Here is a 27,721-nt window from a genome sequence, read left to right as displayed (position 1 = left end):
AGGTCCAGGGACACCATCCAAGCACCCGGCTCCAAGAGGAGCCGAACCTGAGACAGCGTAGTCATCCGAAAGGAGGGGCAATGAACCCAGGGGTTCAGACGGGACAAGTCCAGAATGAACCGCAGGTCCGCGCAGTCCCGTTTCGGAACCGGAAACAGACGGGAAACCCATCTGAGGGACGACGTCGTGTCGACGACGCCCAAGCGTACCCACTCCAAGACGACTCGACAGAGCGCAGGGGAAGAAGCCTGCCCCGCCAGCCCCGACCCCCCAAAGGGGGGAGGGGCCACCCAACGCCACCGCAGGCCGCGAGACACGACCCGAAAGGCCCACGAATCGTGGGACCAGGCGCGGGCGAACAGCGCAAGCCGCCCCCCCATCGCCCCGTCAAAGGGGCAAACCGCGAAAGGGCCGGCGACCCTTACGAGACCCAGAACCCCGCACAGCGCGAACACCGCGCCGACCAGACGAGGGAGGGTCCGCAGGAGGAGCCAACCCCAAACCTGACACCAGAGGCCTACCACGACGAGAGGAACCCCGAGCCCTGGCACGACCTTTCCGGGAAGACCCACCCCGGGACCCCCGGAAAACCAACAAGTCCGACATCGGACGACAAGCCGCCGACGCAGCCTGAATAAACTGCGCCACGGCCGACTCCCCAAACAGGAGAGGACAAAAAGGGGAAGAACGCCTAAGAGCCAGAGCCCAAGCAGATTCCACGGAGGAACCCAGCACCGCCTGCCGACACGCGAGACGGGAAGCATAGAACAGGGAAACCGCATCCCGCAAAATCGGCGTGAACAGCTTCAACAAGGCAGCCGACGAACGCGCAGCCGAGGACAAGGTGCCGGACCCCGGGACGGACCCAAGCGTCCCCACATCCTCCACGAGCCAATCCGAAGACAGCTCCAGGAGGGAAAAGAACCGTAAGGCCGAACACAAAAGGCCCCGAGCGCGCAAGTCCTCCGCCACGAGCGCCGCCGAAAGGGAGGGAACCTGCACATGGAGCTGAATAACGCCCACATCGCGGGGAAGGGCAGGGGCAAACAAGCACTCATTCAGGTACTCAAGTTCACCCCCCAGGAAAACCTGAAGCACCGTGGAAGCTTCCCGCCACTCCAGCGTGCGGGAACGACAGAAGGAATGCCAGGAATCCAGACCAAACAAGGGGCAGTCTGCTAGCCAGGATGACTCCGGAACCTCGTAACGGAGCCAGAAAGGGAACGAAGTCCCAAACCTGAACGTGGACGGATCCATTTCCGAGGCATAATCCGGGTCACGCAGGAGGTAAGCTGCAAAGGCCGCTCGCACCACACCAGGTTGGATGCGATAAGCCGAAAACCTCCGGAAGGACGGAACCGACGTACCTGGGGGAACACGGAACCGTACCCGGGGAGGGGCCGACACCAAATCCAACTCGTACGCAGAGGGGGGGAAAGAAAACCCCACTCCTTGTAACAATAAGCCCCGCTCAGTGGGAAGAAAAACCCAGGCGGGGTCCAGCGGGGCCCAAGGCCCCCAAGTCAGCCCCTCCCCAGCCTCGAGGTCCGTCACCACAGGACCCGAGGCCGAGTCCTCTCCCCAAGCCCCGACCCCACAAGACAAGGACGGAGCAGCCGGAAAAGCTGGAGGAAGGGGGGCCCACTGGTCAGACCCTGAAGCTTCGGCCGGGAGACAAGACTCGAATGCCTCTGCCGCCCCCCCGGAAGGGGCAACCCCCGAAGCTGCCCGAGTCTCGAGATCAAGTAACCCCTGCTCCGACCCCGAAACCCTCAGACGCTTCGGGGCCGGAAGCAGGGGCGGGGGACCAGAACGAACAGAAGGGGAAGGACGAGGAGGTGCGGACTGAACCAGGATCGAAGCGACCCCCACCCCCAAGTCCGGGTCTCGAAAAGCAAAGCGGGGCAGCCCCGGGGCATCCGGGGAAGCAACCAACCGAGCGCGTTGCAACAGACGAAACCTAGACTGCAACGCACGTGCCGCCTGTACCCGAATAGAATCATCAGAGGATTGGGTAAATTGAGTCACAAGCAAGCAGCAACACTCACAGGACTCAGGGTCGAAAGTATCACCGACCCAACAGGCAGCGTGGCAGAGGCAAAAACAATGAGGGTCACCCTGAGACAAGGGGACCGAGCAACCCTCAAACTCGCACACAGCGAGTGGGGACTCCGGGGTCACATCCATCGGACCCACGCGCCCCCTAGGGGATTCCCAGGGTCCTGAGCGTTTACTTTAAGAGGACTCGCGCTCAGGTAGTCCCAGGCAGGGTGCTGCAAACCGGCGCCCAAAACTACCAAGCAAACTTCTAAAGCTGAACCCCAGGGACGTGTACACTCACGGGGACCTAGCAGGGGGCGCCACCGAGGAGAACAGTGGAAGGGCAAAAACAAACTGAATAAAATGACAGAACCCCCCACCAGGCAAAAACAAAAAGAAAAGCAAAACCCCGCAAGAGGACAGCGAACCCCAAGGAACAGAGCCGGCCGCGATGTCGGGAATTACAAGCCGAGCAGCACCCTGCGCCCCTACCAGTGCAAACTGCCTCTTACCTGCCGGTAACAAGGGAGAACAGAACACCCAAGAGCCCAACAGGCGGCCGAAAAACCGAAAGGTAAAACGGACCAGCAGAGGCAGACCCCGAGGAGCCTGTGGAAGGTGGCCCCAAGCCCCAAGGGCAGTACTTACAGGGCACCTAGGGAAGGCAGCCCTAGGCGCATGCAGCCCGAGTACTGAAGATAACTCCTGGCTCTCGCACCCACAAAACTAACACCACACACAAAGCACAGTGCAGTAGCGACACCGGAGCCAGAGCACACGACCATCGCCCATAGCATCAGCCTCAAGAACTGAGGTGTGGGTAGCCGGCGCGGGGGGTCTGGGGCTCCCCCTTCCCCCTCCCGGGGAGGGGGGAGCTGCGCAGACAGCGGCGCGGCAGTGTGTGACGTCACACTAATTTGCTTGTTTTCGGTTGGGGAGTTCTATCCACTAGTTCGGTATTAGGTAGCAATTTTAACCAGAATAGGGGTTTGTTTTGGGGCGCTTACCTTTCTGGGTGCCTGTTCCGGTCGATGGCAGACATAGAATGCTTCCAACTACACGGGGGCTTCTATAGGCCATTGCTCCCCTTGCCTCTCTGAAGGGGCCCGGTTCTGGCCGTGGTCCCCGGTAGGCCTAAGAACTCCATACACATGACTGATGCCAAAGTCTGACATTAGCATATCAGCCTGGGATAGCTCCGGGGAGCCGACGGGGCTCCCCCCAGAAAAAACAGCGTTGAATGTAATGAAACTCCATTTTCTGGGTGAGACCCGGTGGCTCCCCGGAGCTATCTAGGCTGATATCCTAATGTCAGACTTTGGCATCAGTCATGTGTATGGAGTTCTGTGGGCCTAATGGGGACCACGGCCAGAACATGGCTCCCTCAGAGAGGCAAGGGGAGCTATGGCCTATAGAAGTCCCCGTGCGGTTGGAAGCATTCTATGTCTGCCATCTACCAGGTCAGGCACCCAGAAAGGTATGCATCCCAAAACAAACCCCAATTCTGGTGAAAATATTGCTACCAAAAGCTGAACAAGTGGATAGAACTCCCCAAATAAAAACGAGCAAACTAGTATGACGTCATCCTTTGCCGCGCTGCCGTCTGCACAGCTCCCCCCCTCCCCGGGAGGGGAAAGGGGGGCCCCCCAACCTACCGTACCGGCAATCCACACACCAGTTCTGAGGCTGGATGTCAAAACACCCGAAAAAAACGCTGACCGGAGGGAAGGAGGGAGGGATGCCAGGGAGCCTCAGGGTCTTGCCCAGAAAATAGCGTTTCATTACATTCAATGCTGGTTTTCTAGGGGGAGCCCCTGCGGCTCCCTGGGGCTAATTACCCACAGAGGAAAAAAAGAGGGACTTACCTGGGAGGCGGTTGCTGCTCACACCTCTCTCCACAACTGGCTGCATCCGCTGACCCAGAGCGACACAAGCCCGACTGGGCCCAGTGACGTTAACAAAGTAATGAGCAGCCAGGATCCTGTTTAACCGCCAAAATCCCTGCGCCCGAATGTCAGCCCAAGACATATTGCCAAAGATGGTGGCAAGAATTGTGAACTTGCGAACGTCATGGGCACAGGGATAGACCTCAGGCTGGCTAGCCTTAATAACCCTGCGGACGACCTGGGAGACCCGAACCCGCGAACAGGGAAGAAGGGAAACAGCATCAACCCAAAGCGCATCCACGGACACAGAAGCCGTTGCGAGCAAATAATGGCAGAGAGCTGCAACCGGACACAAAACATGATGCACCCCCGGTGGCCGAACCAACCAAGCATCAACAACCCAGGGACCCCTCCGGAAAGCAGCAGTTTCATTCTTCGCCAGAAAAGGAAAAGGCTGCAGATGAACAAACCGATCGCCCTGACCGAAAGAGCAGAAACCCCTGCGCCGGAGGAGAGCATGAAGTTCACCAACCCAACCCCCAGAGGCTAATGCCAACGGGAAAAGAGCCTTCAAAAAACAATCCGGAACCGAAGGGGCCACAACAAACCAAGGGGAAGAAAGAAAAGAAAGCATTCTGTCCAAAGACCAGGACGGCTCAGGCGGAGGAGACGTAACATCAATACCGAAAGCAAGCTGAAGTGGCTCCGCCAGTACCACACCAACCCGTTCTCGCAAATTTAATAAGTCAATATTGACTTATTAAATATGTGCATAGGTGACATACTTAACATAATAGTTTCCCTTGAAAAGCTTCATAGAAAACACCGACCTTACCTAACCTACTTAGTATGTTAAGATAAGCATCTTATTGCTTCGTAATTACAATTATTACCTAACCTATACCTATAATAGGTTAAGTAACAATTGTAATTACGAAGCTATAAGATGCTTATTTTAACATACTAAGTAGGTTAGGTAAGGTCGGTGTTTTCTATGAAGCTTTTCAAGGGAAACTATTATGTTTAGTATGTCACCTATGCACGCAACTAATAAGTCAATACTGACTTATTAAATTTGCGAGAACGGGTTGCACACACTATACGAAGCGACAGTGTTAGGCATAAGGAGACGGTCCTGGAACAACCAAGAGCGAAAGGACAACACCACCCTAACCGAAAGCGAAGTACAACGATGAAGACGTAAGATGAACCGGAAGGACCGCCAGGAAACTTCATACTGCCGCCGAGACAAAGCCCGCCGGTGGGACACTAACAAGGAAGCCACCTGATCACCATAGAGATGATGATAAACTCGAGTCAAAAATACCATACGCGAAGACTCGAGGAGGAGATCAAACCAGCCACCTGACACACTGGACCGATCTGCTGGAAGTGGCGGAGCCGTGGGAAACCTCCGGGTTCAGACACCAAACAAGCAGCGCCTGAAACCATGGCTGGGCCGGCCACCATGGGGCCAAAAGGACAACTCTCCCCTGGTAAGTCTTCAAGCGAGTCAGGACCTGGAGCAACAGCTGATCCGGGGTAAAGAGGTACAGGAACCCCCACTTATCTTCCTGATAAGGGGGGGAGGGCGAGCCGGCTCAGGCAGCCCCACCACCCACCCCTTCAGTTTGAAACTTGATGGGAACCAGCAACTGGCATGTGGGAGGGTGTCAAGGAGCCTCTGGGGACACCCTCCAGAAAAGGTAATTTTATTACATTCAATACTGGCTTTCTGGGGGAAGCCCCGTCGGCTCCCTGAAGCTAACTACCCACAGAGAAGAAAAACCAGTAACTTACCCGGGAGGTGGCATCACCACATGTCTCAATGCGAGAAAAAGACTTGAGGAAAAGGAAATGATAAGTGCCCACCCCAAAGAGACACAAGGCTAGACAGATCCTGGAAGGTTAACAAGAAATCTGAAAGACAGGACTCTGTTCGACTTTCAAAAACCCTGTGCTTGAATGTCGACCCACGACATGTTACCAAACACTGTAGCGAGGGCTGCATAATTCCTCACATCATGGGGCACAAGGGTAGACCGCAGAACTCCCAGGACTGATGACACCAAACTATTATGGCACATGAAAGTTTGGATAGCTTCAGGGAGCTTCTGAGGCTCCCCACAGAAACTTTTATTGTGTGTGATGTAAATGTAATTGGTCTCCCTTGTGCAGAGGAGCTATCTGCTGATTTAGGTGCTGCTGGTGGTGCCTTGGTAACACTCACTCTCACCTTCTCCACACCCCACACACACACACCATGCACACCCACCTTCTCAGCTGCCCCACACCCCCACACACTATGCCCACCCACCTTCTCAGCTGCCCCACACCCCCACACACCATGCACACCCACCTTCTCAGCTGCCCCACACCCGTACACACCATGCCCACCCACCTTCTCAGCTGCCCCACACCCGTACACACCATGCACACCCACCTTCTCAGCTGCCCCACACACTATGCCCACCCACCTTCTCAGCTGCCCCACACCCCCACACACCATGCACACCCACCTTCTCAGCTGCCCCACACCCGTACACACCATGCCCACCCACCTTCTCAGCTGTCCCACACCCCCCACACACCACGCCCACCCACTTTCTCAGCTGCCCCACACCCGTACACACCATGCCCACCCACCTTCTCAGCTGCCCCACACCCGTACACACTATGCCCACCCACCTTCTCAGCTGCCCCACACCCGTACACACCATGCCCACCCACCTTCTCAGCTGTCCCACACCCCCCCCACACACCATGCCCACCCACCTTCTCAGCTGCCCCACACCCGTACACACTATGCCCACCCACCTTCTCAGCTGCCCCACACCCCCACACACTATGCCCACCCACATTCTCAGCTTTCATCATCTCCCACCCCCAAATTCACTTTAATAAATTCTCTTCACCAGTCTACCATCATCCATGTATTCAACATGCCCAAATCATCTATGTATGCAGTCCTCAATTTGCTATTATAATAACTGACTCTTGCACTCCACACATCTCCATAGTATTTTCCTTTTCTATAATATATATTCTCCTAACACCACATATTTCTCAGACTGTCCATTTGTACTGCAATAACCCTTGACTTTTGATTGTCTCTCAATCACAGATAACATTTGGCATCTCAACTCCTCCGTGTAGACTTTGGCTGCATCTTTTACCATCTTGCTTTTCTTTACCAAAGACTTTATTGCATTATCCACTTTGCTTTCTTGACAGACCTTACTCTCAACTAAGATTGCATAAATATTTCATAGAAATCACAAATTCTAGGTATTTCAGCTAAAAGATCACTTCCAACATTTCCCCATTCATATTTCCCACATCAGTTATGTCTCTCTTCACCACCCAAACATCACTGTTGTTCACATTCACTCTCAACATCCTCCTCTCATACACTTGAATACAGTGTGTGTAACACCTCTACATCCCTCTCCTTTACACTCTCCAAACAACTATTACATGCATGCATCAAATTCAAACCAGGGTAAAATAAGCCTTGGGCAATTTACACTTCAAGAAAATGAATAAGTAGGCCTATTACCAGTACACTATCTAGTACAAGTACTGTATTATAAAATAACCATGATCATTACAACAGTGAATATTATATTCGAATATACATTCCACTCACGTGAATTCTGGAGTGATGCTGAGCTTGACTCTGAGTACAGTTCTGGTGATTGGCTGGATGACTGATTCAAGGAGGAGCAGGGGAAATTGCCAAGCTGCTGCCTTTACCTCTTTACCCATCTTCTCATGGCGGAGTAACTTGCCTAACATAAAGAAAAATGTAACAATACAGCCATAAGTATATAGTACTGGTGTATGAAAAGCAATTTTCTTAACAATACACTTTGCAAGATCCTAATGACTCCTGATTAGACTGTTGGATTGAGTGTAAGTTGTGTGAGAGAGACGTATTTGTATATGCATAGGCCCCAGCAGTGGCAGCTCATGGAAAAATAGAATGAAGGGACTGCGGCGAGAAATCCTACACAGGGGCGTCTGACAGCTGAGTGAACAGCTAAGCGGACACTAAGCCCCAAAATCATCTCAAGATAACCTCAAGATCATATATATCAGAAATTTCAACAATAAATTACTAACAATTAACATACCAAGTCAAAACGGTTATGTTAGGAACATACTAACATTACTAACTACTAACTTCATTAGAAGAAAATGGGTTTCAGTGGCTTCCCCGAGAGAATGGGGGGCAAGCCACATCACCAAAATATTTATTTACATAGCACATATCTTTAAAACACCAGCCTGGGAACTAAAGATGATATAAAACATATTCACCAGGACTGGATTTATTAAAACATAATCAAACCCAATGTCTACTTCCCTAAGTCAAAATTTGTGACAAATTCAGAACCGCGGTCCTAGACAAGTCCAGGACCGCGTCGGGAAGGGGACGCTATGCCATTGTTGTGAACTTGACCAGGCAGATGCCAACACATAGATATAGCATCACCAGTCAACACATGCATGGATCATCCACACTTCTCGTGAATTTCGTGACATAGAAATCACAGAGCTCCACTCAACCCACAATTTTGCTCCCTTGGGAAGTATTGTACCCGGTCTACTAATAGAATATATAAATTTAATGACCTTTATTATTGTACAGAGGACCATATGGTTTGTGAACTTGAGTTATCCGAAAGTTCCAGTTTCCCGATTGAGGTTGGGGAGTCACGCTACGCGAACAAAGTTCAGGTAGGAAGCGGTCCATCAAGCCTTGCGCCGGCCGGGGTTGGGGTTACCCTACATGAACCAAGTTCGGGTGAAAAAGTGGTCCGCCAAGCGTCGCACCGGCCCGTGGTGGTCAGTGGATGGGTGGAAGATAGTCTAGTTTGCTTACTGACCATGTCGGGTGCCACCACTCTAGAGTGGCTTCTACCCTGTGACGTCACAAATTCACGGCCTATTGTTCCAATTTTTTTTATGTCATAAGGCTGGAGTGTTCATTCTGAGACTTTGGTTTACATATCTGCACAATCAAGGAACATCTGTGCACAATGTCGGCTCCAAATGCACGCATTGCATCAGTGATGGCTGACTGGTGGGTGGGTGGGGGAGCTTAGGTGGGAGGCAGTATGTGAGAGAGGGGGAGAATTAATGAAAGAGGGAGGGGGGAAGGAGGGAGGGAGAGATGCTAGGAGGCTGCCAGGAAGGGAGGGAAGTAGTGAGGGAGGAGGGAAAATTAGGGAGAGAGGTCGGCATGGAGGGAGGGAAAGGCAGGCTGAGAGGGAGGGAGGGAGGGAGGGAGGGAGGATGGATGTTGAGTTGAACTATGTGACCTTGAAGCAGAGGGATATATGCCATCCCATAGATATATGGGATGATGGGGGTGGGTTCGGGAGGTGTGTTGGTGGAGGGACGGGCTCACTCCGATAAGCCTATCACACTTGGCCCTGTTAGCCAGATTTGTTTCTTAAAACTTTCGTCTGGTAACGACGCAGCATTGCGTCATATTTTTAGTCGGTAATCTTGGTAACGACGCAATGCTGCGTCGTTTACTAAAATAATTGCCAAAAATCAGGTTTTTATCTGATTTTTTGGGGACTGGTGTTCAATATATAATATATTTGTTCAATATATAATATATTTGTTCAATATATAATATATTGAACAAATGTTCAACCCATGTCATGTTCAACACACAACACTGAAGTGGTAAGTACAAAAAGTTGTATTATTTTGTATATTTTTTTTTTGTTCATACTTTCGCGTATTGTACTGGCAATATTGTTCTTCAATTGACCCTTATATGCACATATCCATCTAAAGCATTCTATTAGGAACAATTTCATACCTAAATGAGCGCTGTAACACGAAAATTGAGATTAGCAACCGGTAAAAATACTAAACATTTGTGGGCAGGAATTGGGAGTGTAGCTGGAAGGCGTCTGGGCGCTCACGCGCGGCTAACGCGCGGCCCGTCTTCAACTCGTCGGCAGGTGGAGCGTGACCAGGTTTTTTATTTTATATGCTAATATTCCTCTAGAGAATTCTGTTGCGAACCCATTGATACCAAAATGAAAGACCTAGGACGAAAATTGAGGTGACCAGAGTGAAAAGAGTGAACACATTTTATCACTTTTGCTCGCTCCTGGGTAACTTGTTCACACTTTCTCTGTTTGCTGCGGGTAATTAGCCGGGCTTTTGGAGTTTATATGCATTTAGTGCTGTAGAGAATTCTATTGCGAACACAATGATACCAAACTTAATCTCGTAGGACAAGAATTGAGGTGACAAAGTTGAAGAGAGTATACACTTTTCAGAACTAACGCGCACTCCCGTGAAACGCTGGGACCCACTATGCATTGTTGAGGGGTGGCGGGCGTGGTGCGCGAAAGTGTTAAATTCTGGGTGTACATAATCATATATATTTTTGGTTAAAGATTTTGTTTAGTAATATTATTAGGATAATAAAAAGTTATACAAATACTTGTTTCATGAATGCTTTATTGTATTAGATGGAGATTCTCTGGCTGGCAATCTACTAAGCTAGCCACCTGGGGGGAGGGAGAGCAGCAGTGAAGGGTGTACTCATAGTTGTACTTACCTAGTTGTGCTTACAGGGTAGAGCTCTGGCTCTTTGGTCCTGCCTCTCCTGAGGAAAAAGTGGATCAGGACTTCTCTTATTGGTGAGTGCAAACAAAATACTGTCGCATTTATGTTATGAACCTATCGATTTTTTCTCTCCATTTTCCTCCATTTCTCGTTTACAAACTTACTCAATAACCGACGGGTCTCATCCCCAAGGAGATCGGAAACCAAGTGGTGTTCTGTATATCTTCTAGTCCGGTTATGATGCATGCAAAAAACACAGAACGAGTAAGCTTTCGTTCTATAATATAAATCTCTTCCCTGATATATGCTGTGTATAGTAGTGGCAGGTTACTACTTATTAAATACTCGGCAGATACAGTTCAAGGGAGGAAGAAATTAACATGAATCTTACCTGAGGCAACACGAGACATTCATTATTGGGGCCTCGCCCAGCGAGGTCCCAAACATGTGACTGAAGGATGCCTAGTGCCTATTATTAGGCTATATTGACTTATTAGCTAAGATACTGTTACCATTTTACAAATCCATTTAGCAGCAGATTAACCTTTAGTAACCTATTATTATTCATTGATTTATTGATAGATAGGCTACATACATAACCCTACCCCCGAAACTTGTAAGCAGGAAAACACCTAGCAGGATAAATTAATTAAATACAATTCACTTTTAAATATAAAATCCATTGTTAACTAATAATAATAAATTAAAGTTTAATAAAGTAATAATTTAATAATAAATAAATAAATACCTGCTGGGAAAATTCCCAACATGTTTATGGTCCTCAATGAACCAAATCAACTAGAATAAACACGTAGTTCATCAAACTAAAACATACGCTGGTTCTCAGACCATGTTTATGGTCCTTCGTACCTAGATCATGTTTATGATCAACATAATAACCACTACAATTAATATAGAGATGTTTACAAATATAGCAGCTAAAAGTAAACTGCTATATAACCATTGGTAGCCTAACTCAGCCAACCTCAATCAGCAGAATACACAGAATTATTAATGTAACATTTTCGCTCCCTAACGACTCTCTCAGTGTCATTAAAACAATACACGCAGAGTCCCTGATGATGCAAACGGCGTCATCAGAGCCTCAGCGGTCTCAGGACCTCAAAGCCAGAGCCTCAGATATTAACACCAAGTAAAGCATCCAGCACTTCCAAAAACATAACATTTTTTATTTGCTAACATTCAGGGGTATAAAAACATGCAAATGTAACAAAGTGCACTTCATAGATGGCCTCCCACATCAGGCAAATGCAGTGTTTGCAGCCCTAATGGAAACTCACACCAAGGACTACCATGATGGTGAAATATGGATCTCAGAGTACAATCTTTTCAGATGTGACAGGAAACACAGGCTACAGGGTGGGGTCAGCCTCTACATCAAGGACACACTCATCTGCACAGAGCTGCTAAGCACCACAAATGATATGGTGGGAGTGCTGATAATCAAAATAGAGATCTTAAATGTAGTTATTGTCCTTGTATATAAGTCACCGAAGGCAAATCATCAGCAGTTTAAAGACCAACTAATGAAAATAGAACACTGCTAAGAAAACCTCACAAATCCAGCCCCAAACATCATCCTGCTCGGGGACTTCAACCTATGGCACCTGTAATGGAAGAACCTAGCTAATACAGTTGTACCAGAGAGAATTCCGGGAAGTAGCCTAAATGAACAGTCACATGCAAATGACCTGCTGCGGATATGCGACAGATTTGACTTAAACCAGCAAATAGTAGAACCAACTAGGAAGGAGAACATGCTGGACCTCATTTTCACTAATAATGATGAATTGATCAGGAACATAATGATTACAAATACCTGTTACTCAGATCACAACTTAACTGAAGTTCTGACAAGCATGGGGAATAGACCTTCAAAACCAGTTCCGATTTCCGATGGAGGAGATTTCATACAAAACCCAGGAGAGGCAAAAAGAGCAAAAGGCATAAGAGAAAAGTGAAATAAGCAAGTGAAATAAGAGAGAAATCCAAAATATTTTTTCTCCTATGCAAAATAAAAATAAAAAACCACATCTAGTATCGAGCACCTGCGAAAGGGAGATGGAACTTTCACAGATGACAACAAAGAAATGAGCGAAATACTGAGGAATCAGTACGACTCTGTTTTCAGCGAGTCACTAAACATACCAAAGATTTATAACCCAAATGAATTTTTCATGGATATGATACCAACTTCAAATCATATATCAGATGTCACTCTATCCCCTATAAGGAGCTGGTTGGCCGAGCGGACAGCACACTGGACTTGAGATCCTGTGGTCCCGGGTTCAAGCACGGGCACCGGCGAGAAACAATACGCAGAGTTTCTTTCACCCTATGCCCCTGTTACCTAGCAGTAAAATAGGTACCTGGGTGTTAGTCAGCTGTCATGGGCTGCTTCCTGGGGGTGGAGGCCTGGTCGAGGACCGGGGGACCCCACTAAACCCCAAAATGGGCCGCGGGGACACTAAAGCCCCGAAATCATCTCAAGATAACCACAAGAAGAAGCCCCACTGGATTTTGAAGAAGCCATAGATAATCAAGGTCTCTGCACCAGGCCCTGATTCTTGGAACTCTATATTCATCAAGAAATGTATAAAACCACTATCGCAGGCCATTCACATTCTTTGGAGACAAAGCCTAGATACTGGCATTATCCCTGACATACTAAACGCAGTAGAGATAGCACCACTCCATAAAGGACAAAATAAGGCAGAGGCAAAAAATTTCAGACAGATAGCACTAACATCACACATCATAAAAATCTTTGAGAGTGCTAAAAAGTAAGATCACAAAATACACGGAATCACAGCATCTCCATAACCCCCGGACAACATGGTTTTAGAACAGGGCGCTCTTGCCTATCACAGTTGCTGGACCACTATGACATGCCACTAGATGCCATGGAAGACAAACAAAACTCTGATGTAATTAACACAGATTTTGCAAAAGCCTTCAACAAATAAGACCATGGCGTTATTGCACATAAAATGCGTTAAAATAAAATTACCAGAAAAATAGGCAGATTGGTCTACAATTTCCTGACTAATAGAACCCAATGTGTAATAATCCACAAAATCAAATCCAGCCCATCAACCGTGAAGAGCTCAGTCCCCCAGGGTACTGTGCTTGCTCCAGTACTTTTTCTCATCCTCATATCGGACATAGACAAGGACACAACCTATAGTACTGTATCATCCTTTGCAGATAACACCAGGATTTTTATGAGAGTAGACAACATAGAGGATACGGCAAACCTTCAGTCAGACGTAAATCAGGTCTTTCTATGGCCTACAGAAAATAATATGGTGTTTAACGAAGATAAGTTCCAGCTCACGCGCTATGGAAAAAGTGAAAGTATAACAACAGAAACCACGTACAAAATGCAGTCAAATCATAACATGGAACGAAAAGGCAATGGAAAGGATTTGGGTGTATTCATGTTGGAAGACCTTACATTTAAAGAATACAATAAAGTAGCCATCACAACTGCGAGAAAAATGACAGGTTGGAAAACAAGAACCTTTCGCACTAGAGATGCTATACCAATAATGATATTTTTCAAGATGCTAGTGCTCTCTAGAGTGGAATACTGCTGCACAATGACAGCCCCTTTCAAAGCTGGAGAAATTGCTGACCTGGAGAGCGTGCAGAGATCCTATATTGCTAGAATTCACTCAGTAAAACATCCAAACTATTTAGACCGACTAAAGAACCTAAATCTGTATTCTCTTGAGTGCAGGCGGGAGAGATACATAATAATTTACACATGGAAAATATTAGAGGGGCTGGTCCCAAACCTGCACACAGAAATAACATCACATGAGACCAGAAGGCATGGCAGGATGTGCAGAATACCCCCATTGAAAAGCAGAGGTGCAACAGGTACTCTGAGAGAGAACTCTAGTAACATCAGAGGCCCGAGACTGTTCAACACGCTTCCACTACACATAAGGGGTATAACTGGCCGACCCCTCATAGTGTTCAAGAGAGAAATTGATAAGCACCTCCAAAGGATACCTGATCAACCAGGCTGTGACTCATACGTCAGGCTGCGAGCAGCCGCGTCCAACAACGTGGTTGACCAGTCCAGCAACAATGAGGCCTGGTCGACAACCGGGCCTCAAAAAACGACCGGGCGGCAGGGTCCCTAAGCCTTGAAATCACCTCTAGGTAACCTCAAGGTAAGGTAACCTCATACGTAAATTTTTGCTTAGTTTTATTATTAATTCATACAGTACATAAATTTTTGCTTAGTCTTATTATTAAGCATAAACATTGTAAGTGAAAGAGTCTGACACTGGGTTGTGTGCTCAGCGGCAAAGCTCGGCCTACCTTCCGGTGCGATGCGGGTCGCCTGCCGGGATAGCGATAGTATTGAGTGACCGAGACTACAGCTGCCATTAAATATAATTAAACCTGATGTTCAAGGCAGAAATCGTGAGCCATAGTCAAGTAACCAGAGAGTTTGCTACTATACCACAAGTTAAAGTAAGAATATACAGGCACCAGGAGCTAATGCCCATACAGTATTTTGATACAATAATACAATATTAACTACAGCTCTAGATTGGTCTCATCATTTAACAATAATATACCTAGGTGGCAATGATATACACCCATCATGTAACCTGACTGACATTATGAACAACCTCACCAGTATAATTAACTCCTTCAAAGCAAGCAATTCAACTCTTGTGTTTACTCTAATAGAGCCACTCAAACCACCAGAAACAAATTGTTGGGGTGTTAGTTCTGAGTTATTTTAAAAAAATTTTTTAATTTTTGCCCCGAGGGGCGAGTTTATTGGACAGCGTCACTCATCTTGCGAGTGGACATACCGCCAAAGCAGCATGTACAACACTCCCAAATAAGAAGAAAATCCGCTGGGTTGTTCATCCTGTCACTTGTACCCAGACACAGCTGGGACTTGCTTAACTGTCTCAAGTGAACAGCTCCTCAAACAAGAAGATTAACATCTATCAACCCTTAAAAGCTTACGTTATCTTGCGGGTGCAAAATGGAGTTCTGAGTTTTACACACGTACAGCCAATAATATAAATTGCCGTGTCAGGAAAAGGGTACGGCTGGGAACTACTTATATTCACTTTACTGCACGACCACTCAGTGAGAACATATCTCCACACGGAGTACACCTCACACGAGAATCACAAGCGTACGTAGCTAACAATTACCATAAGAGGTTGATGAGATGCTGCTACCCATAAATGTGTATATCTCTCTACCCATAAATGTGTATATCTCTCTTAAGTTCAATGAGAAACATTTAACATAAAAAATAAAACCGAATAAAATATTGCACCATTCTATTTATTACACAATATTGTACCATTTAATTAACCAGTGTGATGCACCAAATTTATTGTGACATTTCCCCTGTGCGCATAAAATCAAGTGCTCGCAATTTTTTCTGGGTGGAGCTATCCAGGCTGATATGGATAGCTCTGGGGATGAGACCCGCACCCTCCGAAGCGTCATCCACACTGCTGCGAAATTCTGTATCGTGCTGTGAGCCCAACATAGGGATGGACCCCACTGCCTCTGGCCAACCTGGTGAGCACTGGTGAAAAAGCCCTAGCCCAGAGACGACGCGTCTGTGAACACATTGAGTGACGGCTCGGGAAGGCGCCAAGGCACTAAACCCCAAAATACCCAAAGAGGAAGCTGGTGATGCAGCAACCGGCGCATAGCCACCGTAGGCCGAACCCAGCGATCGCGAGAGAGACGTCCCCGTAAGAACCAGAACAGCCGATGAAGCCAAACCTGACCTGGCGGTTAGACCATCATGGCAAAGTTCAGGCCCCCGGCACAAACCCTCGAGCAACAACTGCATGACCCAGGAGCCCCCCAGAAACATGCGAAGGCGGGACTGCAGCCGAAGCAAAGCCTCTGGAGGGAGAGACAAGGAAGCGGTCCGAGCATCCCACACAAAACCCAGCCAAGACCGAACCTGAGAGGGAAGCAGATGGGACATCCTCCAGTTCACCAGGAACCCAAACCCAGTGAGCTGAGAAGGAACCAAGTCCCTGGCGAGCAGACACACGGACTGACTGGGAGCCAACACCAGCCAGTAGTCAAGGTAGGCCAGAATCCGAACCCCTAACAAATGCTGGCGGGCCACCATGACCCAGGTAAGGTGTGTTAAAACGCGAGGTTCCAAATGCAACGAAGCGGTAACCAATACGCCCCACAACAAAACAGAGCCCTTCCCTGAACCCCAGATGAATCGGGATGTGCCAATACTCATTCTTGAGGTCCAGGGACATAATCCAAGTACCTGGCCCCAAGAGAAAACGGACCTGGGGAAGAGTAGTCATCCGAAAGGAGGGTTAATAAACCCACGGTTCAGATGGGACAAGTCCAGAATAAACCTGAGGTCCGCGCAGTCCCGTTTTGGAACCGTAAACAGGCGGGAAGTCCACTGGAGGGAAGAAGTCGTTTCGACCAAGACCAAGCAAACCCACTCCAAGATGACGCGACAGAGCGCCGGAGAAGAGGTCTGCCCCACCAACCCTGAACCCCTCGAAGTCGGAGGGGCCACCTAATGCCGCCACAGGCCGCACGAAACAACCTGAAAGACCCACAAATCGTGGAACCAGGCAAGAGCAAACAGAGGTGGCCTTCCCTTCATCGCCCCATGAATGGGACAAACCGCGTAAGGGCCATCGCCCCTTACGAGAACCCGACCTCCGCACAGAGCATGTACAGCACCAACCGGACGAAGACGGTTCCGAAGGCTGTGCCGGCTCCGAAACTGGCACCACTGGCCTACCGCGACGTGAGGAACTCCGAGCCCTGGCACGATCCTTCCGGGAAGACCCCCAATGAGCCCTCTGGAGAACCAACAATTCCGACATAGGGCGGCAACTAGAAGAGGCTGCCTGCAAATACTGCACAACCGCAGACTCTGCAAACAGCAAAGGACAAAAAACCAGCGTTGAATGTAATGAAACACCATTTTTTGGGTGAGTCCCAGAGGCTCCCCAGAGCTATCCATGGCTGATATGGATACCCTAACTATTTTGCATCAGTCGAAGTGAAGGGAGTTCTAAGCCTACCGGGGACCACGAGCCAGAACCTGGCCCCCTCAGAGAGGCACGGGGAGCAATGGCCCATAGAAATGCACATGGGATTTGGAGCATTCTATATCTGCCATCGACCGGGACAGGCACCCAGAAAGGTAAGCGCCACAAAACAAACCCCTATTCTGGTGAACAACAAAAATCGACAAACGAGTGGACAGAACTCCCCCAGGAAAACGAACTAACAAGCATGACGTCACACGAGCCGCGCCGCATGTCTGCGCAGCTCCCCCCTCCCCGGGAAGGGGAAGGGGGAGCCCCAGACCCCCGCGCCGGCGATCCCCGCCCCAGTTCTGAGGCTGGATATCAAAACCGCGAAAAAAACGCCGACCAGAGGGCGGGAGGGTGCCGGGGAGCCTCCGGGACTCACTCAGAAAATGGCGTTTAATTACATTCAACGCTGGTTTTCTGGGGGGAGCCCCTACGGCTACCCGGAGCTACTTCACCAAAAACTACCTAAGAAAACAAGGGGACATACCCGGGAGGTGGTCAGTGAACCACTCCTCAAAACGAAGTCGAGATAACAACCCAAGGACCCCTCCGGAAAGAAGCAGGCACATCATTCGCCAGAAAAAGGGAGAACGGCTGCAGACGAAGGAACCTATGACCATGACCATAGGCTGCAGACGAAGAAACCTATGACCATGACCATAGGAGTCAAAAATCACTGCACATGAGAAGAGCATGAAGCTCTGCCACACGATCCCCAGAGGCCAATGCCAACATAAAAAGAGAGCCAAAGCAAAGCAAACCTGAACCGAAGAAGCCACAACAACCAAGGAGAAGAAAAACAGGAGAGCACCCTGTCCAAAGACCAGAACGGCACAGACAGTGCATGAGCAGGCCGGAGGTGAAACAACGCACGAGACAGCCTGCGAAACAGTGCTGAAGGTACATCGATACTGAAAGCTAGCAGCAGAAACCAAGATGCCAGACCCAGGAACGGCCTCAAGCGCCTCTACATCCTCTGCAAGCCAAACCTATGACAGCCCCAAGTGGGAAAAGAAAACGCAGGATCAAAATGCCACAAGCGTGCAAGTCCACCGCCACAAGTGCAGCCGACAGGGAAGGAACCCGCATAAGGAGCCGCCCTGCACCAACAACCCACAGAAGGGCAAGAGCGAAAAAGACTCATGAAGAGGAGCAAAATCGCCCCCAGGAAAATGAGTAGCGCCGAAACAGCGCTAAGAGAAGAGGTATGAACAAAAGAACAAGAAGGCCAAACACCCAGAAGCTGCTTGGAATAGGACCCACAAGCCCTAAAAAGGACCGGAGGGAAGCTCAACTGAACGATGACAGACGTACCAGAAAACGGGAAGGAGCAAAACCGTCCCGAACCTTCGAGAACAAAAAGAAGCAAACACAAAGGACAGAGCCACAAAAACCCTGTCGCACCCAAGACCAAAAGTCATGCAGAAACCCCAAGAAGAGGGGGACATGACAGAGAAGGCCCGTCCCGGAAAAAATGGGCAAAGACCGTAGAAAAGCACCCACCGAAAGGACAGAAGCAACAGGCACAATGGACAAGGAAACCGAGCCCAGGGAGGGGCCGACGCCCACAAAGCACGTGTGGAGAGTGGGAATGGAAAAACCCCACACCACAAAACTGCAAGCCCCGCCCAGAAGGGTAGAAATACCCCGGCGGGGACCAACGGGGCCTGAGGCCCCTCACGTTAGCCCCACCCCAGCGCCGGGAACCCACCCTGCAGACCCCGGGGCCGAGCTGTCCCCCCAAAGCCCCAGCGTCAAGAAAACCCCCCGGGGCAGCCGTGAAAAACACTAAGGAAGGAAGCCCACTAGGCTCTGGAACTTGAACCGAAACCGGAGGATAGGCGAGGGGCGAGACGAAGACCCCAAGCTCATCCCCAGCCAGCACAATGAGGCGAGGACAACGAAGACAGGACAGAGAATCCAAGGAACATGGAAAAACCAGGCCCGGCACAGCAAGACCGGCAAGGAAGGAGGGCCCCAGAGGGAGCACGGAAGGGCCGAACAAAATGCCACAACCAACCCCTACACGCAGCCGCAGTACCAAAACCGCAGCAAAACGTCACCACACTCCCCGAGGAAGCGACAGAGAAGATAAAGATAAATCGTAACACGAGTGGCACACAAGGGGACACAGGTGGAAACCGAGCACCCAACTGAGCCACAGGGACGGTAGAAGAAACGTGTGCAGTGTAACAGGCAATCGAAGGAACACATTAGGCAGCCCAACTTGGGCTGACCCCATACACAGCCCCAAGAGCAGAAACGAGAGCGCCCATGAAGCACAGAATCTGCTCATCAGGCGAACGACAGGGGAGAGGCGGAACCAAAGAGCCAGAACCCAATCCTGCAAGCACAAGGAGACGAGCACAAAACACCCTCGACACAGAAAAACGTACTACCAAACAGGCACCCCCACCGTTGCACCGTGGAACAAGGTGGAAGCGGGGCCCCGAACTCAAGCAAGGTTAGACAAACATAGGAGAGGGGCAGGAGGAGTACAGGCAGGAGCCGCCTCGGAAGGGCCAGGAGGCCACCCGCAGACACCCGTGAACCGAGGAAAGAATCAGGTGGAGAGAACAAGAGCTGCCCTGTATGGGCTAATAGCCCTGCAGTAGGCACCTCGGGTGGTACGGTCCACGTACTCCAGTACATATGTACACCCATTCCTACTTCCAAAAACAAAAACAGCGTCAGGACGAAGGAGACGCTAAACTGCACCAACTCACCTGCAGAACATAGGCGCTGAAGGGCCATGACGCAAGCCTATGAGTACGTAGCCGCTGGAGGCGGCCAGAGTGCCCATGCTGGAGAGGAGGAGGGGAGCAGCGAAGGAGGCTCCCCACCCTAGAATGCAGGGAAAAACCTCGTGACTTCCCCACTCCAGAACACCCCCAAAGCAATGGGGCACGGATTGGATTAAGAAAAGAGCGAGAGGCGAAGCCTTCCCGAGAGAAAATGGATGCAGAACACCAACACGCGTGCACACCGCCAAGAACCAAAACAAACTCCCACGGCGCATGCGCAGGACGCGAAAGAAAAGTAGCCCAACAAGGCGAGAAGTAGCCCAACCAGGCGAGAAGTAGCCCAACCAGGCGAGAAGTAGCCCAACCAGGCGAGAAGTAGCCCAACCGGCGACAAGCAGCCCAACTGGCGACAAGTAGCCCAACCGGCTACAAGGAGCCCAACCGGCGACAAAGGAGCCCAACCGGCGACAAAGGAGCGCAAACGGCTACAATGAGCCCAAACGGCTACAAGGAGCCCAAACGGATACAAGGAGCCCAAACGGCTACAAGGAGCCCAACCTGTCCAGAACAGAAGGAACCAGTATTGATTGGGTTCCTGGAGGACACGACAGGGTGTGTGTGGGGGCGTTTCCTACACGAGGCGAGAGCCTGGACCAGGAGCTACAACTCAACTCTCACTGGAGGATAGGTGGAAGTAGGTGATTCTAGTTTTCCTCCCAATTCCCCTTTAGTCAGCTATATTATTTAGCCAGAGTATTTTGTATGTCGTGAGCAAGGCTCACCAATGTCACGGTAGGACACAGTTGTGAGAAGTGGGGCTGTAGAAAGCTCTCACAGGATATTTGCGGTGTGTGGATACACCTGTGTTATTATTGAAGAGTTTGCTGTGTTAGTTGATGAATTCTTTCATGTGACATTTATGGTATAACTTATGCCAGAGAATATATATATATAAAGTGAACCAGTTATTTGTGTTAGGCTATGTGCCCAGTATTGATATTATTACTATTATTGATATCTATGATTTATCTATATATATACATGCTTGTGTGTTGAATAATTTCTCATGTGTGCAGTGATCAATTGAATATTCGCCTACGAAAGGAATTACTGAGAACTCCAGTATTATATCTTGTAGCATTCGTTATCATTATATGAAGTACAGTGTGTTACGCCCTGATAGTGAATTATTATGTTCATTAATATAGAAATGTGTGATTGAGCTCAAGATCAGTGCAGTGAATCACCTGCGTTCTATTGCCATTATAGCAGTAATCGTGTTGTGTGTTAATACAGTGATAGTTGAGAATTTAAAGAAACAGGCGTCTCACGCCAGACAAACAGATAAACGAACATTCGCGCGGTGAGAATCGCTCAGCTGATTTTGACATTTGACGCGAGGGGGAGAGCGTGTTGCCATATAGTGTGCCCAAATTATATGTGGAGAGAGAGAGCGACTCCTGCTTGTACTTGTTCGCCTATGGATATATGATCTCTTGAGTTTTAAGTAAAATACAAAATTCCTTCTCGTTTGTATTACCCCTCCATAATTCTTGCTGCTACCTAACTATTACAAAGGTGAGAGTGATAGATACATACTTGCCTGATATCAGATCTATTGAGTGTGTTCTTGCCGCTGTTATCACAATTTCACCAAACCACTGCCGTGTTACTGGACACAGGAAACACCAGTTGGCGACCTTGCAATTAGTAGTAGAGCCCTTGTCGGGGCGGGCACACAGCGGAGAGAGCAAACTGTCTCCACCCATCTCTAACTACTAAGGCCGGTTGGGGATCGACTGGGGTACTCTTCTGGCGTACAGTGGCGCCGCGAGGATGGAGTGAAGACCCGCAGGGCTAGGGTGAGTAACGGTTATCGCTAATAGTGCGACCGTTGAGAGGATATCTTGTATACTGTTGCTCACCCTCTTATGGTGAACCCCGACACATGGAAGGAACCAAGGCCAAAGCTACCAAAACCCCCAAGTTCGGGTCCCTACACAAGCGGGGCAGCATCGGGGCGTCCGGGGAGGCGACAAACCCGAGCGCGTTGCATCAACCTACCCAGCAACGCGCGAGCTGCCTGCACCCACAGGAATTCATCAGCAGACTGGGTGAATGGAGTCACGAACAAGCAACAAAGCTCGCAGGACTCAAGGGTTGAATGTGTCACTAACCCAACAGGCAGCATGACGGAGGCAAAAACAAGGAGAGTCACCCTGAGACAAAGGGACAGAGCAACCCTCAACTCGCACAAAGCGAGAGGGGACGCAAGGGTCTCCACTATCGGACCCGAGAGCCCCCAGGGGGTTTCCTAGGGCCCCTAGACTGGGTCTGCTAAGGGTTATCCCAGGCAGGGCACTGCTAACTGGCGCCCCAAACTACCAAGTAAACTGCTAAAGCTAAACCCACGGGACGTGTCCACCCGTGAGGGCGAAACAGGGGGTGCCACCACACAAACAACCCTAATATAAGGGGGGGGGGAACACAAGGAAGACCCCCCTACAAGGCAAAAACAAATATAAAAGAAAACCACACAAGTGGACAACGTACCCAGAGGGAACAGAGCCGGCTGCTGTCATAGGTGAAAACTAGCTACGCAGACCACTGTATGAACCTCATGCCACTCAAGCGAGGGAACTGACAGAACGAATGCCATGCCTCCAACAATAAAAACGGGCAGTCAGCAAGCCAGGACGACTCCGGAACCTCATAAAGAACCCAGTAGGGACAAGAAGATCCATACACGAATGAAGATGGATCCATTATGACGGCGTAATCTGGGTCGCACAGGAGGTAAGCCGCAATGGCCTCCCGCACCACATTCGGCGGGATGCGGGAGGTCGAAAACCTCCGGAAAGACGGGACTGAAGAACCCATGGGATTACAGAACCAAACCCAGGGAAGGGTAGAGGCCAAATCCAACTTGTACAAGGACAGGGAAAAAGAGAACACCGCACCTTGTAACACCAAGCCCCGCTCAGAGGGTACAAAAATCCAAGCAGAGTCCAATGGGGCCAAAGGACCCCAAGTCAATCCCTCCCTCGCCCTGGGAACCCCATTACGCGAACCCAGGGTTGAGCTATCCTCCAAACCCTCCACCTCAAAAGAAAAGGCAGCAGAAGCCGAAAAAGCAGGAACAAAGGGGGCCCACTGGTTAAGACCCACAAGCTTTGGCCGGAGGACCAGGCTTGAATGCCTTCGTCGCCACCCCGGAAGGGGCATCCCTCGAAACGGCCCGAGTCTCAAAGCCAACTAAACCCTGCCCTGACCCAGAAGCCCTCAGACGCTTCGGAGCCGGAAGGGACGGGAGGGACCAGGATGAACAACAGAACGGGAAGGACAAGGGGGTGCGCATGGAAGTAAAGTCGAAGCGACTAACACCCCCAAGTCTGGTAACACCCCTAAGCTATCTCCTATCAAGTAACACCCCCCAAAGCTACCAAGTAAACTAACTAAAAGCTGAACCCTTGCGACATGTGCAAGCACGGGGACCTAGTGGAGGGCCACCAAATTCCTACAACTGGTCCTACCACCACACAAGGCAGAACCCCACCAAGCAAAACAAAACAAAAAAAGAAAAAACCCGCAAAAGCACAAATATCTCCGGAGTACAGAACCAGTTGCTATGTGTATATCAGACAGCTGCACAGTACCCCGCACCCCTGTCAGCGATGAAACTACCTCCTACTCAAGGACAAACAGGACCACCCCAGATGACCCCCAAGAACGGGCAATTGCTGAGCAGCAATCGAACCTCGCGAGGTAGTGTCCTGTACGGCTCATGGAAGAGAACCCTAAGCCGCAAAGGCAGTATTACAGGGCACCTAGGGCAGGTGGCCCTAGGTGCATGCAGCTCCAGTACTCTTGTGTTACTCCTGGCTCACACACCATCAACACAAAAAACAACACCGCTATGCAGCACTGCTCAAAGAATGGAGCCGGAGTCGATCGACTGCCACCAACACAACAGTCTCTAGAACTGAGGAGAGTAGCTGGAATGGAGGTCTAGGACCCCTCCCCCCCATAACCCCCTCCCAGGTGGGGAAGGGGGATGTTGGTAAGGTGGATACACCTTATCAACAAAACCTTCTTTTTAAATAACAAGCGTTGAATGTAATGAAACGCCATTTTCTGGGGGGAGCCCCGTAGGCTCCCCGGAGCTATACCAGGCTGATATGCTAATGTCAGACTTTGGCATCAGTCATGTGTATGGAGTTCTTAGGGCCTATAGGGGACCACGGCCAGAACCTGGCCCCCTCAGAGAGGCAAGGGGAGCAATGGCCTATAGAAACCCCCGTGTGGTTGGAAGCATTCTATGTCTGCCATCGACCGGGTCAAACATCCAGAAAGGTAAGCATCCCAAAACAAACCCCTATTCTGGTAAAAATTGCTACCAAAAGCCAAACTAGTGGATAGAACTCCCCAACAGAAAACAAGTAAACATGTATGACATCACACGTCACGTCACCGCACCGCTGTCTGCGCAGCTGGGGGGAAGGGGGAGCCCCAGACCTCTCACGCCAGCTATCCACCCATCAGTTCTGAGGCTGGATGTCAAAACACGCGAAAAACCGCCGACCGGAGGGAGGGAGGGAGGGTTGCCGGGGAGCCTCCGGGTCTCACCCAGAAAATGGCGTTTCATTACGTTCAACACTGGTTTTCTGGAGGGAGCACCGTCAGCTCCTGGAGATAACTACCCACAGAGGAAGGTCAAAGGGACGGATCCGGGAGGCGAACACCACGCATCCCTCAACGAGACGCGAGACAACTGGCTGCAACCGCTAACCCAAGGCGGCACAGGCCCGAACGAGCCCAGGAACGACACGAGACAATGAGCAGCCAGGCTTCTGTATGACCGCCAAAAATCCCCATGCCCGAAGTCAGCAAGAACACGCTGCCAAGACGGCAGCAAAAGCAGTGAACGCCACAAGCACGGGCAAAGAACAAAGGCTGGCTAGCCGCAATAACACGGCGGACGACCCGGGACACCTTCTCCCGCGAACAGGGAAGAACAATCTTTGGGTTGTTTCTGGATCAAACCAAAGTGCGCCCAGGACACAGAAGCCACAACGCGCAAATAACAGCAGAGGACCGCAACTGAACACAAAACACGACGCACCCCCGGCCTGACCAAACAAGCACCAACCAAACCGGGGCAGCCTCGGGGCTTCCGGGGAGCAAACAACCTAGAGCATTGCCACCGAAACTTAACGTGCAATGCCCGTGCTGCCTGCACCCACTTAGTCAGCAGAACACTGGGTAACCGAGCTACAACAAGCAACAAGACTCGCAGGACCCCAGGCCGAAGGTGTCACCGACCCCACAGGCAGCTGACGGAGGCAAAACAGCGAGTGTCACCCTGAGACAAGGGGACAGAGCAACCTTCAAACTCACACAAAGTGAGGGGGGGAATCCGGGGCCATATCCATCGGGCCCCCGCTCCCCCTAGGGGTTTCCCAGGGTCCTGAGCGTTTACTATAAGAGGACTCGTGCTCAGGTAATCCCAGGCAGGGTACTGCTAACCGGCGCCCATGTCTACCAAACAACTCTCTTAGAACTGAACCCCCGGGACGTGTACACACACGGGGACCTAGAAGGGGGAACCACCGGAAGAAGGAAGAGAATCCAGTACAAAGGGGGCCAAGAACCAAAGGCAGATCATCCCCCCCCCCACCAGGTAGACAAACAAACCCCGCAAAAGGACAGCGTACCCAGGCGGAACAGAGCCAGCTGTTATGATTGGTGAAAACAAGCTGTGCAGCACTCTACGCCCCACCAGTGCAAACTGCTCCTAATCCTAGGGCGAACAAGGGAGACAGAACCCCCCCATCACACTAAGGGCGGCCGAAAACCAAAAAGTAGACGGCCTAGCAGAAGCAGGACCCAAGAAACTTGTGGAAGGTAACCCCCAAGCCGCAAGGGCAGTACTTACAGGGCACCTAGGGGAGGCAACCCTAGCGCATGCAGCCCGAGCACTGGAGACTCGCTCTCGGCTCATGCACCACCTAGAAGACAGACACCACACTCTATGCACAGTGCTGAAACAACCACTGGAGCCGGAGCACACAACCGGTGCCTTTAGCATCAGCCGAAGAACTGATGGGTGGATAGCCGGCGTGAGAGGTCAGGGGCTCCCCCTTCCCCCCTCCCAAGGAGGGGGGAGCTGCGCAGACAGAGGAGCGGTGACATGTGATGTCATACTAGTTTGCTCGTTTTCTGTTGGGGAGTTCTGTCCACTAGTTCGGCTTTTGGTAGCAATTTTTACCAGAATAGTGGTTTGTTTTGGGATGCTTACCTTTCTGGGGGAGCCGATGGGGCTCCCCCAGAAAATTCGTCTAAAATCACTTTCTGAAAATATTTTCATGAAACTTTTATGATGCTGAAGCCAATAAGTTGGAGATTTGTTTAACATTCTTAAGTAAATTTTACATAATTTGAATATTTTTTGCCTTGCAGCCCTTTATGCTTAGCAGCATATGGGTTAATTGAGGCAAGGAAATCTTGTGTCTCATAAGAGCTTGGTGACATGAGTTAGGCTTGGAGGAAGCTCGGCAAGCCACCAAGGAAAGTCCTTCTAGAAAAAGACATCTCTGGAGCTGTAGGTTCTCAAAAACATTGCCAGGGAACATAACTCTGAAACACAGCAAGACAATAGTTAAAGATCTTTGTCATAATGGGGAATACAGCTGAGCAGAGCCTGGTGGGTAATTCAAGTTTTGGAATTATAATTCAATAATTGTGGGTTCTGGCTCAACCCACACCAAAGGGGTCTCTTTGGTGTGGGTTGACTAAATCAAATTCTGAGTGACCAAACTCAGAATTTAAAAAAAAATCACTTGTTTTCTTCCAATCATTAAAAACAAAATACAATACTATACCTATTTCTCTGTGGTCCATATCTCTGATTTTTTCAATTGTTAGGCGCTTTTCTTCAATTTTTCCAATGATCTCATGGGTCAAGCGAGCAAACTGCTTCATTGGACTCTCAAAGTGCCACATCTGATGCTCTAACATCTTGGCCATGGTAAGCAGCCTACCAGCCATCAATGGCCAACTTTTATGAAGGACAATTTCAAATAGAGCACGAGTAATACGCACCGAATTCTGCAAAAGTTTTGTTGGTTACAATGAATGACATTATGACTTAAAACAGTCATATCCTCAAAATAACATATCAACTATAACCAAAGAAATAATTATTAGTTATTTAAGGGCACGGTCTCGTAGCTTAGGTTAATAACAACAAGGACCTTAAGAATATTTGGACATTATTATTATTATTACTGTATTACTATTTTTTGTAATTATTATAATAATTATAAATTTTTCA

At 49.7% G+C, this 27,721-nt stretch overlaps 1 protein-coding gene across 1 annotated transcript in view; it reads right to left on the bottom strand.

Moving 5' to 3' along the window:
* Positions 1-27,721, bottom strand: part of obe (activating signal cointegrator 1 complex subunit obelus) — a 565,443-nt gene that overhangs the window by 271,341 nt on the left and 266,381 nt on the right. Inside the window, exons 25-26 of the mRNA XM_069330748.1 lie at positions 27,270-27,495; positions 7,576-7,717 (exon numbers count right to left, since the gene is read on the bottom strand). Coding sequence (XP_069186849.1) covers positions 7,576-7,717; positions 27,270-27,495 — 368 coding nt within the window. The remainder of the gene's footprint in view (positions 1-7,575; positions 7,718-27,269; positions 27,496-27,721) is intronic.

This window comes from Procambarus clarkii, chromosome 24 (assembly GCF_040958095.1).
Source record: "Procambarus clarkii isolate CNS0578487 chromosome 24, FALCON_Pclarkii_2.0, whole genome shotgun sequence".
NCBI classification, from domain to species: Eukaryota; Metazoa; Arthropoda; class Malacostraca; order Decapoda; family Cambaridae; genus Procambarus; species Procambarus clarkii.
This window is presented reverse-complemented; position numbering and strand designations above follow the sequence as displayed.